This window comes from Centruroides vittatus, unplaced genomic scaffold (assembly GCF_030686945.1).
Source record: "Centruroides vittatus isolate TY-2023 unplaced genomic scaffold, ASM3068694v2 contig_2311, whole genome shotgun sequence".
Classification (NCBI taxonomy): domain Eukaryota; kingdom Metazoa; phylum Arthropoda; class Arachnida; order Scorpiones; family Buthidae; genus Centruroides; species Centruroides vittatus.
The window spans coordinates 449,852-465,415 of record NW_027121447.1 but is presented as its reverse complement, the minus strand read 5'-3'; the positions used below and the strand labels follow the sequence as shown (position 1 = coordinate 465,415).

Below are 15,564 nucleotides of genomic sequence, written 5' to 3'. Positions count from 1 at the left end.
ATTCAAAAATATTTCTTTTAAAAATTTTTAAATCTAGGAAAGGTATTAAATATATTATGTACATGTTTTTAAAATTAAGTTTAAAATCTATAATTATAAAAAAAATGTTAGTTTCTTCAAATTTGTAAGTTGTCTTCTTTTCTGTCATGTCCAATCACCAGGAACAAACAGTCTCTTTGTAGAGATGACCTTTTATTAGAGCAGTGGTTCTCAACTTGTGGGTCGTGACCCCTTTGGGGTCGAGCAACCTTTTCACAGTGGTTGCCTAAGACCATCTGAAAAAGACACATTTCTGATGGTCTTAGGAACCTAGAAAAACCGCTCCTCTATCCGTTTCCACGCGGGTCTGGCCACATGCAGATACACCCACATACGAGTACCCGGAGTGATGATTTCATCGCGCCAACCCCATCACATACACCCCATACAAATACAGGTATATGTGACAGGGATGCCATAATGTACTTATGCAGACCAGTTACATGTGTAGAGAGCAGCTGCTGTATTGAAAGCAGCAATATTGAAGGTAAAACGACCCTTCATGAATTATAATTACTGGGTAAATGTAAAATCATCAACTACTGCAAAAAAAAAAATGTGTATATGTATATATATATATATACACACAGTAGAGCATCAATTATCCGACCCCCGATTAACCGACTTATCGGTTAACCGACCGCGTTCTAGTTGGCAAATTCAAATGTCCACTAGTGATGTGGCGCTACAATATTTGGTTATGTCTTGGCTACTTTAATATTATTTTTGTTAAATTTTTGCATGTTTTAGCTGGCAGCACTGGCTTGATCATGAGAGGGAGGCTAGTATTTAAACCAGGCCTAATACACTATACTAATAATGTATTTTTTTATAATTTTCGGTTATCCGACTTTTCAGTTATCCGACCAACCCCAGTCCCCAATTGAGTCAGATAATCGATGCTCTACTGTATATGTGTATATATATATATATATATATCTGTACCACTGGAACTTAATCTGGATGTTGATTGGTCTTTTTATATTCAGCTGTGGTTGATGTGAATATTGCCCCCTTGTGATAGTAACAGGTATGTAACAGAGAATGGTAAATCATAGGAAACTTTAATGAACTGTATTGACAGAATTATGTCATGTATCATCTTTTGTATTATTAAAGCTATTGTTATATATTATTTTCATTAGCAAACCATCCCATGACAATGGACTATGTAGAGAAGAACGTTAATAAAAGAAAGTATAGTGAGGATTTTTTACAGTATGGTTTTACCTCAATAATTATAGCAGGAATTGAGAAACCGCAATGTGTTATTTGTTGTGAGCTTGATGATGAACTCACGTTCTTTAATCAGAAAGCAAGATCGTAGTTCAAAGCACTTTTCAGTGATAAAAGTAAACTTCAGAAAATAGCTTACTTGGTTGACATCTTTGACATCTTGAATGAGTTAAATTCACTGCAAGGACCAAATGCAACATGCCTCGATTTGTCTGAAAAGATCTGATTATTCCAAATGAAACATCAGCTTTGGCAAAAAGATTGGATGATAATAAAATGTACATGTTTCCTACCTTATCTGCTGTCTTTGAGGAACATGACATTGAACCAGATAAAAGTATTATGATGATAATTTCTGTGAAAGAACACTTGCACATTTGCAGACAAAATTTTATCATACTTTCCAAATCTTCCTGGCATCCCATTTGCACTTGCCAAAAGCCCATTCACAGTCAAAGTTGAAGATGTTTCTGAGACAGCACAAGAGAAGTTCATTGATCTTATTAACAGCGATGCAGTGAGAACTGATTTCTCTACAATGCCAGTTACAAAATTCTGGATCAAGTGTTTGCAAATCATATCCTGTTCTGTCTGAGACTGTGTTGCACCTTCCATTTCCATAACATATCTTTGAGATACAGGGTTTCCAACTTGTTGGTTATCAAGTCTAAATACAGAAGTAGACTTGTTGAGGAAGATGATCTTCATTGTGCTCTTGCAAAGATTATCTCGAGAATTTCTGATCTGGTGAGAAAGAAGCAATCTCAACCTTCACAATGACGGCATTTTACGCATGCTACACCATGCTTCAAGACAAAATTTCATTCATTTGTAATTAGAAATAAATATTTCACAATATATAATTACATATTGTTTTTGTGACTGATCACTATGCTTTAATTATGTTCAATTTGTAACAATGAAAATACATCCTGCATATCAGATATTTACATTACGATGCATAACAGTAGCAAACTTAGTTATGAAGTAGCAATGAAAATAATTTTATGGTTGGGGGTCACCACAACATGAGGAACTGTATTAAAGGGTCACAGCGTTAGGAAGGTTGAGAACCACTGTGGTGGGTGAAGCCCCCCCATGTAATTATGTATATTTTTATCATCATCATTATTATTATTTTTATTATTGTCATATTTTTAGAATTAATGTTAAGTCTACTAACCCTAAATATCTAATTCTTTCAACCGTAAAACACTGACTTGATGGCGTGTTTTGGGCGAGTGTGGGGTCACCTACCCAGGTGAAGGGGTCAACTTTCGTCATTCGGAGTCACGACGGCGAAGGAGGAAGCACGTGGAAGTGGGTAAGAAGAAGCGTGAGAAAGGTGCTACGGAGTGCAGACGTTGGAGAATAGTGTCGTCTTTGGTGATTGTGAGAAGCAGAGGGAAGGTTACGAATTAGGATCGCACTTATCTCTCTACAAAGAACCCTTATATTGGTGAGGTGAATATTTTTCCCGCTATACGGACTTACTCCCTTCCCCTTGTGTCGCTACCACAAGATACGAGAACAAAGGATCCTGAACTAACAAACGACGGGAGAAGTAAAAGGGGAGTATTTTTATAATATTACTAACCTTAATATTAATCTAGCCTAGTATAATTTAAATCTATCAGTTATATATGCCGATGCAATCGGATTGTGGATCCGAAACTTATAATTGTCGGAAAATTACGGTCCATTGTTGTGTTAAAAGTAACGCGATATGTGTACGTTGTATTAATTTTGTAAACTGTAAATCGGCATCTGTTATAATAAATCAATATTATTATTACTTTCTTAATATTTGTGATAGTCCGATATATTTTATTTGTAACACGTGGGTCTCGTTAACCCGTCACACCACATAATTGGCGTCCGCGACAGGATTCGAGTGTCTTCGCACGTATCGAATCTATTAGTGTATATATATATAAGTGTAATATTGTTGTTATTGTGTATATTCGGAAATTATGGAAGAACAAAGAACTCTGGACGAACGACCCTCCAGCAGCCAGCAAGATGCCCCGATTGTCTCTGGTTTTTTGGGAATGATTCCCTTCTTCTCTGCCGAAAAGGAATCAATTAACATCGCACAGTTTTTTAATTGCTTTGAACAAGTTGCCAAATTAGCGAAATGGGATCAGATAACCAAACTCGTAACATTAAGAGCCAGGATAAAGGGTAGACCACTCACCTACTTATTCGAAAGTGAATCCTTCCATGGATCGGACTTTGAAAAAATCAAAGAAGACCTCATTGAACACTTCTCCCCACAAATATGCAATACTAACATCGCTCTGGAGAATTTTATTCATATAGAACAGAGGAAAGGAGAGACCATCAGGAGCTACACCTGTAGATTAAAAACCGCAATGGAAACCCTAGAAAAGAGCTCCCCTCTATATAAAGGCATAAAAGGGGACATGCTAAAAGATCAGTTCCTGCAAGGACTAGTACCCCACATACAAAAAGACGTTATCCATACTGATCCGCAGACATTAGAAGAGGCTGTGGAGTTAGCCGAGAGAATAGTCAAACAAAGGGATAGATACTCGAAACGAAGTGAGATTAACTCTTCGACCATTGAGGACGAGCCTCAAGAGTGCAGAGTTAATAGTGCCAATAATGATAGAGAAGAACAGCATCGGGCAGAAATAAAACAAATGAGAGATGACATCGAAAAGCTGACGGCTGCCATCGGTGCTCTAAAAACTCAGATTGGGGCTGGTAACGAGGAGAGAAGAGCAGGGCCGAGATGCTATAGATGCAATCTGCTGGGTCATATATCTAAAAACTGTAAATGGCAAGGAAATTTAAACTAGATAACCCCAATGATGGAGGCCAGAATCAACGGGGTAAATGCCAAGTAAAGATGGCCAATAGTCTGATACAGGGTCGTGGTGGATTACCTTTGTGCACAGTGAAAGTCGGCAATCAAACTGTGAAATTTCTCATTGACACAGGTGCTGAGCGGTCAGTAATCGACGAAGGATTGGTGAATGGAATTAAGGATGCGGGTGCGCTAACCCACCGCATCAATGTATTACTAAAAGGAATAAACAGCACATCGACCCTCTGCTCGACAGGAGTTGAACTGACCGTGGTTAACTCGGAAGGGAGGGAAGTGAGTCATGATTTCATCGTCCACAATATCGAACCCACGAGGGATTATCTTGGTGTATTGGGAATTGATTTTCTTGCCAAGGATAGATCAATCATAAGGAAATTGGATAATATTGTACAAAACGGTGTAAGGCCCGCTTCAATGGGACAGACAATTGCCCTATCATGTAATGAAGTAGTGAATGACGACTTATTAGACAAGGTGGACCTCTCTGGTGTACATAGCCCATGGAGAGAGGAAATTAGGAGCATAATTATAAAACATAGGGCATGTTTCTCATTACACGTGAGTGACTTAAACGGAACTTCGAAATTTACTCACCAGTTCAAAATCACGGACAATAGACCTAGACATACCCGTCAATATAGGATCCCCCACATCCTGTTGCCAAAACTAAAACAAAAGATTGACGATTACAAGAAAGCCGGCATAATTGAAAACAGTACCTCCCCCTGGAATTCCCCAATCCACCTAGTGCAAAAAGACGATGGAGATGTCCGATTGACTCTTGACTTACGGAAAGTCAACGAGATCATAGTTGGCCAAGACTTCCCTATGGCCAGAGTGGACGATATTCTGACCCAATTCCAAGGTAGTGTCATATTCTCTGTGCTGGACCTCAGCTCGGGATATTACCAAATCCCGATTGATAAAGAGTTGAGAGAAATCTTCGCATTTACTACCCCCTCAGGCAAGTACCAACTCTGCCGTATGCCGCAAGGGGGAAAGAATAGTGGACGCTATTTTCAAAAAGTGATGAACACCATCCTATTCGATATAATAGGAAACGGATGTTATGTCTTTCAAGATGACATCGTACTCTACTCGAAAACAGAACAGGAGCACATTGAACTCTTAGACGATGTCATCCGCCGAATAGAAGATCACGAGCTCAAATTAAAACCTGAAAAGTGTCACTTGTTTGTTCGGGAAATAAAATACCTTGGACACATCATTAACGCAAGAGGTATCTCACCTGACCCGAAGAATGTGGAGGCGATAAGACAGATAAAGCCGCCGAAAAACGTGAGAGAAGTGAGAAGATTCATAGGGATGATAAATTATTATCGCCCGTTCATGAAGGGTCTATCTGGGCTAATAAATAACATAACAAATCTGACTAGAAAAGGTGTAAAGTTTGATTGGACCGAGGAGCACGAATCTGACTTCGAGAGGATAAAGGCCATAATTTCCGGGGCGCCAACACTGGGACATCCTGATTTTGATGCTGAGTTTCAGCTATATACGGATGCAAGCGACAACTGCATTGGAGCGACCCTACAACAAGAAGGTCCGGGCCAGGAGGTGAGACCAATCGGGTTCTACAGTCGGAGATTAAATGGGAGTGAATTGAACTATTCAACCATTGAGAAAGAGTGTATGGCCCTCGTATTTGCACTGAGACACTTCCGCTACCTCATCCTCGGGAGACCAATAAGGATCTTCTCTGACCACCGCCCATTAATGTTCTTGAAGAACATGCAAAACAACAATCGGCGTCTAATGAGGTGGGCCTTGGAAGTCTCAGAGTATGACTGCACAATCGGACACGTTCGAGGAGCCGATAACGTCGTTGCCGACTACTTGTCAAGACCCGAGAGCAGAAGTGCGGACGTGGCTAGTAACGAGTGTGAGAACATACGTAACATTATCGTGCTTTCTCAGGAAACTGACCCGATGTTTGGGCCCATAAAGCGCACAATACAAGGGAACAGGAAGGACGGTGACAACCCGTCCCTCCCCATTACTAGTTTTGACATAATCGATGGCTCTCTCTTTTTCGTGGGAGGTAATGACAGTGACAGGTCCCGCTTTAGGGAGTGTGTAGGGGAGGACGCAATTGGAAAGGTCATTGGCCTTCACCACGATAGCCAGCTGGCAGGACATGGTGGAGTGTATAAAACTCACCAGCACGTGCAAAGGAGATACTATTTCAGAAAAATGTGGGATAGAGTTAAGGAGTATGTCCAGTCCTGTACTGTCTGCCAAAAATATAACAGACACAAAGGGAAAGCACCAGTGCAGGAATTTAATAAAGTCAGTCACCCAATGCAAGTGCTAGGAATGGATCTGATTGGGCCCCTGCCTAAATCAGACCTTGGGAATAGGTACATCCTTGTGGTGATCGATCTCTTCTCGAGGTACGCCGAAGCCATCCCCATCCCACAACAAACATCCGAAATAATTGCAGAAGCCTTGTTTGACCATGTCATTTGCCGTTTTGGTTGCCCGCAGACTCTGATATCGGACAGGGGAGCAAATTTAACAAGCCGGACTATGGAGGAACTGTGTGCCAACCTGAAAATAAAAAGGAAGGTCACCACATCGTATAGGCCCACGTCAAATGGTGCGGTGGAGAGGGCCAACAAAACAATAGTAAACATCGTATCGAAAATCTCAGATGGCAACAACCGTAACTGGGACAGATACATACCTGCCGCAATGTTTGCCTATAGAAATAGCGTAAATTCCACGACACGTGACACGCCAAATTTCATTATGTATGGATTCGACCCAACCTTCCCGCACGAAGTTAATATCGAGACACCGTCTAGAGAAGCTGAGAGTGTAGAGTCATACCGTGAACAACTCGTAGATAAGATACGTATAGTATATGAATCTACCAGGAGGATTAGCGAGGAAAGAAAACGAAAAGCACGCGAATATTGGAACGAAAAGAGGAAATTGAGAAAGTTCGCTGTTGGTCAGAGAGTCTGGTTATTGAGGCCCCATGGCGACCCGAAGAAAGGGAAATTTTCCCCTAAGTACCTGGGCCCTCACCGCATAACTGGTATAGTTAATGACGTTAACGTTAGAATCAGTGCTGGGAACAATAACAAAGAACAAACCGTTCACATAGACAGGATTAAACCTTATTACAAGCCACACCCCGATAGGAACTATAAAAGCCGGGGGAAGGCAAAAGTGACGCAAATAGACCACGGATCAACTAATATGGATGAGGAGGAGGGCGACGAACTCGATCCCCGCATCATCTCAACTACCAGAGACAGTCAGAGAGGGTGTCAGAAATCAACAGGGTCGCAACAAGAAGTGGCCAGAAGGCAGCCGGAGGAAGATCAGCTGGGGGTGGTCCCCAAACCGTACAACCTGAGAGGTCGGCGCATCAACTACCACCTGCTACATCATGGACTCTAGTGATTTGTCAATCTATGCAATGTAACCAAAATACCTGTTGGTGGGGGATGATGTGGTGGGTGAAGCCCCCCCATGTAATTATGTATATTTTTATCATCACCATTATTATTATTTTTATTATTGTCATATTTTTAGAATTAATGTTAAGTCTACTAACCCTAAATATCTAATTCTTTCAACCGTAAAACACTGACTTGATGGCGTGTTTTGGGCGAGTGTGGGGTCACCTACCCAGGTGAAGGGGTCAACTTTCGTCATTCGGAGTCACGACGGCGAAGGAGGAAGCACGTGGAAGTGGGTAAGAAGAAGCGTGAGAAAGGTGCTACGGAGTGCAGACGTTGGAGAATAGTGTCGTCTTTGGTGATTGTGAGAAGCAGAGGGAAGGTTACGAATTAGGATCGCACTTATCTCTCTACAAAGAACCCTTATATTGGTGAGGTGAATATTTTTCCCGCTATACGGACTGACTCCCTTCCCCTTGTGTCGCTACCACAAGATACGAGAACAAAGGATCCTGAACTAACAAACGACGGGAGAAGTAAAAGGGGAGTATTTTTATAATATTACTAACCTTAATATTAATCTAGCCTAGTATAATTTAAATCTATCAGTTATATATGCCGATGCAATCGGATTGTGGATCCGAAACTTATAATTGTCGGAAAATTACGGTCCATTGTTGTGTTAAAAGTAACGCGATATGTGTACGTTGTATTAATTTTGTAAACTGTAAACCGGCATATGTTATAATAAATCAAGTATTGTTATTACTTTCTTAATATATGTGATAGTCCGATATATTTTATTTGTAACACGTGGGTCTCGTTAACCCGTCACACCACACCACTGTATTAGAACCTCTAACCCAGTGATTTGCAACCTTTTTTCATCACAGTGTGCTTTTAATAATTTAAAAATTTGGTGGCACACATGGTTACTTCAGTAATTACTGCAGGACAACAGGTGACGTGATAATAGTGATTTTTAAATGCAGTTGGTTATTTAGATCACATTTTCTAAATGCTTTGGTAACTACTGGCAGTTACCGGTAACACCAGTTACAATTTCCAAATGTACTCTAGGTAGGTAGAACCGATTTAAACTACTTGTATGATGACACTTATGTGTGAATATTCACAGTGGCAGCACACTTCAAAAATCTCACAGCACAGTGGTTGAGAATCACTGCTCTAACCTTTAATAAAAGATTCTCTGCAAAGACTGTTTTTGTTCCTGGTGATTGGATATGATGGAAAGGAAGATGATTTGTTTTTCAAATTTTTAATTTAAAAAAAAAAAATACTATTAGCCATTTTAATTGAAAAAATTGTTCTTCCAGACTAGTTTAGCTGGTTGGGCAACCAGCTAAAGAAATATTTTTTTGCAAGTTAATGGTAGGATTTTACAAATGAATCATCATGATATGACAATTGCAGTTTAGAATTGCATGAGGTATGTTTTGGGTTTGTAACTAATGTCCTTTAAATCCCAAGCAATGCTGCCAGAAATACCTAAAGAAATTTGTAAACTGTATATTGTTATAATTTAAATTGTTATGTTTGGATTTGGGTTTAATCCATATGTTATTGTACTATTTGAATTAATTATACTTAGGTTTTTAATAATATTTTTAACATAAATTACTTCTAACATACCAACATATATGATGTATTGAGCATATCCTCTGGGGTGTTTATGCTGCTGCAGTATCTCATTGACACCAAGCAATCATGTTACTTTAAAATAAAAATACTGTAAATATAATAATACATTACTTTCTGCTATTGATAATCTTACACAGGAAAAAAGCAGAAAAATTTTAAAACTGACAAGTGCGGACCACAGTAGAGCACAGACAAAAGATAATTAAATATGAATTAAAAATAACTAATTTTGGTAATTTCTACTGAAAATAAGAAATGTAATAATTTTGTACCTTTTTCTATTTCTCATTTTGGAATCAAACTAAGAAGTCTAAATCATTGATATCATAATTTGTATAATTTATAATCTATCAATTCAAAATTATCAATTATCCATATTTCATCTTCTATTAAATAATTTTAGAAAGCCAATGAAAAAAGAATGATGTAAAAAGTTATGTAACTAAGGTAATTGAGTAGCATTCTCTGAAAACAACAGTTGAGCATGTATCTTAAATCTGCTCACCCACAGCATCTGATTTCCACACCCATATTCTCAAAATCCTAATATGCCACAGTACTCTACAGTACTGTTGCATATCAGGACATATACATATTAATACTTTTCAGTTTGTACTTGCTAAATTTCACTTCTACTTTGCTATTAAACAAGAAGTTACAACTGCAACTGTAATTGTAACCAAAGGAAGTTATTAAATATTTGAAATATGATATTTAAACAAAATATTGTTAGTATTAAATTTAAGAGCAAAAAGTAAAAATTTCACTGGGGTCAGTATAAAAGTTATATTCAAAAATTTGTTCAAGAAAAATCCTCATTCCACACAACTTGAATTGTTAAATGATTTTTTGGGATCTAATGGTATTCAACAACTTCCTGTGGTGTAAAACACTACTGAAGCGGCTTTGGCAATGTTACTAAGATGAAATGCATTAGGAGTTAACACCTTTTTTCATTGAAGTTCAAATAAATCATTTAAGTGCTTTACTATTGTTTGTTCTGACCATACCTCTAAAAGTTTGTTTAGATTGAAGATTCTTCTTGAATAAATTTTAAATGTAATATTTTTTGGTTATAAATTATATATGATACAGTATGTAATTATGTAAAGAACTTTGTTTACAGAAGAAAAATGGAATAACTTGTGAGAAGTCTCAAACATTACCAAATATTAATTGGCAGAAACTACTGATAGAATTGAAAGCTCTCTTAGAAAAGGTATGAAATATTTCTGAAAAATATATTTTTCTACATAATTATAAATGTAAACCTATATTTATATATTTTATTTTATAATATCAACACTGTTACATGGCTTTAAGATTTCTGATCTGAACTAAATTTGAGCAACACAGTCTAACAGTCTTTTAGAGAAGTGTTTGGAAAATTAAGTTGATAAAACAACAAACAACATTTAATTACTGAACTAACTACATTATTGATGCACACTTGGTTCTATACAAAGTTATAGATAAACGATAGTTCAGTTTTACTGATATAAAAACATAAATACTTACAATAAACTATACTCTGCCTGTGTTGCATTTTGCACCCTACCCAAGCTATGCTCTGTGGTCTGAAAGTTTATATACAGTACTTATCTTGTTGCTGGGAGTCGTCTTTGTGCTTCCATGACTTGCAGCAAAGATAGCTTTCCAGATGGCTGGCATATTATAGCAGTGGTCTTGAAAATTTGCAGGAAGATGATGTGTCAGGAAAGACAGAAAGGCTTGAATCAACCATAAGACTCCCATGGAGTTTTTAAACTGGCATGGGGTTTTTAAACTATTTTTGGTTAAACCCTTGGGCCACAATTGGTTATTGACCTCCCAATCCAAGTGTTTTTTTCTGTCTGTGACATTAGAAGTAAAGGGTCACCATCAGCTCGAAGATGAATCACTTTTCCTAAGTTTGAAATTGCATCTCTATCTTTCTCTCTCTTTCTCACTTACTAAACAGCTTTTAGCCTCCAAATAACTTATTACTGTATATTCCATATGGACACAGATGTGTTATTACTCCCAAAGATAGTGTGGCTGCATACTATTATTGTAGAGTTATAATTCATTTTATTTTAGAATATTATATTTTCCTTTCCTCTTTTCTATTGCTATTATCTTTTCCTCTGGAATTTTCTTTCAACTCACTCTTAACAGCGTAACAGCAGGCTAGGAACAATGGGGCGGTATGCGACCCTCAGAGCAGACTATAGACCACGAGGGCATTTTTAAGGTGGAACTGAACAAGAGATGTAAAGTTATTTACAGGCAAGTGGTTTAGATATGCTTACTGTGTGGAGTTTAGTAGATTCAAATATAAGAAATTTGAAGGAACAGACAAGAACATTTGATAATGTTTACAGCAAGGCATTAGAAATTTTAAATAAATGTAATGACAAAATTTTACAGTTGAATATGGATGAAAATCAAACATTGGAAATTGACTCTTTGGAAACTGCATTGCAGAGGAAGAAAAATTAAATGCAGATGAGCTTACAGATGATGGGAATTCCTCAGATTTTCTAGTAAATTCAACCTAATGGATTGCATTGTCCAGTCATTAGATTCAAACTCTACAATGCAAAAAGTTGTATGATATATCCTGCTTGGACCTAGCAAATTAAAACTATTGCAGAGAAGGGCTTTGAAGATGAAGCATTGGAAGATATTGTGAGACTCCACATTATGTAATCTAATTATATAACTAAATCATGACATAACATCATAACAATAAAAATTTTGTCATAAAACTGTCAACTTTCACACCTGGGAGTAAATTGTTTGTTAAGTTCTCAGAAGTAACAGTGACACTTTCTCATAACCTTCCAACCTATTGTCTTGATTTCATCAGTTCAATATAGAAAAGAACTGCAAGTTTAGGCAGTTGCTGCCTAGTTCTTCCCGAGGTAAGAAGTCGCCACCTGATCCCCAAGGATAGTTGTCATCAGTGCCTCTAATGTGTTAGTCCATTCAGGACCTCCTATATTACCTTTACAGATACCTTGCCCATTCTCTGTACAAAGACTTCTCCAGCAACAGATCACCTAACTAGATACCTAAATGAGGATATTACCAAATCTTGGCCATCAGATATTGCCAAATCTCCATCACAAGATATCATCTATTTCTGAACTGTTCTTATCAGAGAACTGTCTGCACAACAACCCTACTACCAAAGACGAACTTTTGCTGTTGGAATGTGACAACTGGATAATCTCAGGTATTTATCTCAACATGCGATCCAAATGTAAACATTCTCTCTTGCAACCACTCCGTTAAATAGGTCAGTTAATCTGATTATTCAATATGTTTTCTGTGACCTTTTTTGTTGTTATTAAATGGTTATTTAGTTGTTAACTTTAGTTACTTTAGTTGTTGGACTGTCTGTCTGTCTCCATCCAGAACCCGATCGCCTACTTGTGCGCTTGCACAGCCACTTGCGTGACCTACTTTTTAACCCAGACTGAACTTGCCGTCGCAGCTTCTGTGTCAACCAAGACAGTGGTGTCAGTCCTGACAAGACATCAGAGGTACCGACCCTCCAGTCACAATATTATTAAACTGTCTCCGTAAATCAGCAAAAATCAAGTATGTTTTCACTAAATGGCTATCCTAATAGAAAAATGGACAAGAGAATACAGAGACAACAGATATAAAGTAAAATTTAAAGAAGAATTATCAATAATTAAAATTTATATCCTTTCCCTATAATAAAAATAATTTGTAAAAATTTTTTAAAAATTTCTCAAGTTTTCTATAGAATTAACAGCTAACTTAAACAAATTTAAAGAATATATATATTTACTAAACAAAATTAAAAAGAAACAAAACAAATTAGAAAAATCTGTCATATGTACAATGTCTCACATATACAAAAGGTCCTGTATTTGTGCAGATAGTCTGTTTATATTGGAGAAACTGGAAGATTATTGGAAAAAAGGATTTAAAAAAAAACATGAGGCATCAATCAGGTTAAAAAAATACTCAATCACCTTGGTTTATACATTGCAATGAAAATAATTATACAATTAATAAAAATAATAATAATGAAATTTTGTTTCTAGAAAATAATGTATGTCTATGGAAGTTTAAAGAACATATAGCAATTTAAAAATAACGATAACTTAATTAATTTGAATAGTGGGATGTTAATAGATGATATATGGAGTGATGTCATATAAGAATAAAAGTATGTTACATGATGCAGGGTGATTGTTACTGTGATTGATTTCAAAGAGTCCAAAATATCAGTGTAGACTCTCACAGATTGTACCTTTTGTGAGTCATTTATTTTAATATTTTATATCCTTGTTAAAAAGTTTTAACTGTAAAATTACAAAGCAATTTTATTGTTTATAGACTGAAGAGGGATTGGCAAGAATTCCAATCCAAAATGCATTTAAATAAAATATCTGAGAATTGTCTTCTGAGTAATTCTTAAACTCAGGTGAGCGTCGGATTCAAAGGACACATTTTTTTATTTATTTTGGCAACCAATAGTTTTAGTCTGCTACTATAGGTGGCCTGTATGATAGCTTTCACCATTATTGAAGCATTTATGTAGAAATGTACTGTAGTTTAGGATATGGCTAATCTGATAAATATAAGATTTGCTGACAATTTGTCAATAAACTTTCATTTTTCTAACTTTACAACAATAATTACTCTTGATGCTTTCTGAATGCACTAATAATTATATTAATTAACATAATTTATTGTTAGAGATCATTTTCAAATTGTCATATATTGTTTCTCTTTAGTCACTAAATCTGATTTTTAATTTACTCTTTGAGACACTATGATAAATGCTATAGCTAAAAATTACAAACTTGGCAATAATTTATTTTTACAGTATGATCTTGTTTTATGTGATGGTTACATGTCAGCAGATACTGCATAAAATGATGTTACATTTAAATTTGTTCTTCATCCCAAGTAGTCTCAGATGATTTTCTTTTTGGAACTCATGATATTCACTTAAGCAGTTGTTTTATGCTCAAGCAGCCAAACTAAGAAGCAGCAGATATCATTTCCCTTTGTAATTTTGGCTTTGTCAAATAATGTTTTACTTTTACACATTTACTTATACACATGCATTTTCTGCTTTCTTTGTGTCTTCTGTTTTCATTATATCTTTACATTTTTTCAAAGATAGAAGCAACTTTCTACAGCCTAATTTTTATACAATTATTTTTGCTCCATAATGAATTTCATAATAAAAATATGTAAATGAATGCATTAATAGTCAGAATTATCCATATATCTAAGAATTAACCTAGCTATTTGCCACAAGTTGTCTTACATCACTCCTGTTTAAAACAAGATTCTACTCTATATTGCAATTTCACAATATACAATTACAGTAAGATTCTGCTTAACATTGCCTCACTTAACACTGATTTGATATAATGTGGTCTACTTGAAGCCTTAAAAAAAGCTCGAAATTTATGCTGATTTAAATTATTGCGGCATTTCATTGATCCGTATATAATACGATTGTTTATGAACGTGAACTAATCAGAAAAAGGTGGGGAAAAGGTGTATACTTTCTTTAAATCTATGTTTGTTTGGTGCAATATGTTCCCCTATCTCTATTTACTCTATGTTAAAATGACCTCGTTTAATGCTGTTTTGTTTAGAGCTTTGCATCTAGGAACATAACCCTTCATTAAGCGGGTTCTTACTGTACTGTAATTGGGATATAATGTTAGTTTGTGTGTTGTGTCATATATCTTTCAATATTAAATTCTGAGAACACTTCTAAAAATTATTTTTATCTATAAAATTATTATTATAACTGCAGAAATTATTTTTCTTGATTGATTGTTGAAGAAAAAAATACTGTATGTATATTTGAAAACTAAAAAATTAATAAAATTAGACTATGAAATTTTTCTTAGGATCTTCCAGTACAATTTGCAACTTGCTTTCTTGATGGAATAAAAATTTATATGCCATCTTGTATTGATAATTCTCTTTACTGGGAATGCAAAGGTATTTTAGCAATTAAAGAAGAAAATGAAAGAGATGCATTAGAATTTTATGATAAAGCTATAAATATTGAAGAAAAGGTAATTTCAGTTTTGTTTTAAAAAATATATATTTATATATAATAATAAGATATCTTTTTTTCTATTTTAGTCTGATGCTGTTTTTGAAGTCTAATAAATTAATTAGTTCGTCAAGATTGAAATTTAAAGAAATTAAAGAACTTGATAAAATCAGGATTGCTCAACAGTGCTTAAATTTATAATTCAAAAATAAGAATATAAATAACATTAAAATTTAAATGATAAGTTTTATAATTAGCAATTATCATTTTAATTGTATTAAAGATTT

The 15,564-nt window shown here is 35.8% G+C and overlaps 1 protein-coding gene across 1 annotated transcript in view; it reads left to right on the top strand.

Annotated features, from left to right (window-relative positions):
- LOC136971099 (uncharacterized) overlaps positions 1 to 15,564 on the top strand; it is a 33,920-nt gene extending 18,356 nt beyond the window's left edge. The window contains exons 5-7 of the mRNA XM_067265579.1: positions 10,352 to 10,444; positions 15,126 to 15,296; positions 15,367 to 15,564. Of these exons, the coding sequence (XP_067121680.1) occupies positions 10,352 to 10,444; positions 15,126 to 15,296; positions 15,367 to 15,390 (288 nt within the window). The 3' untranslated portion in view covers positions 15,391 to 15,564. The remainder of the gene's footprint in view (positions 1 to 10,351; positions 10,445 to 15,125; positions 15,297 to 15,366) is intronic.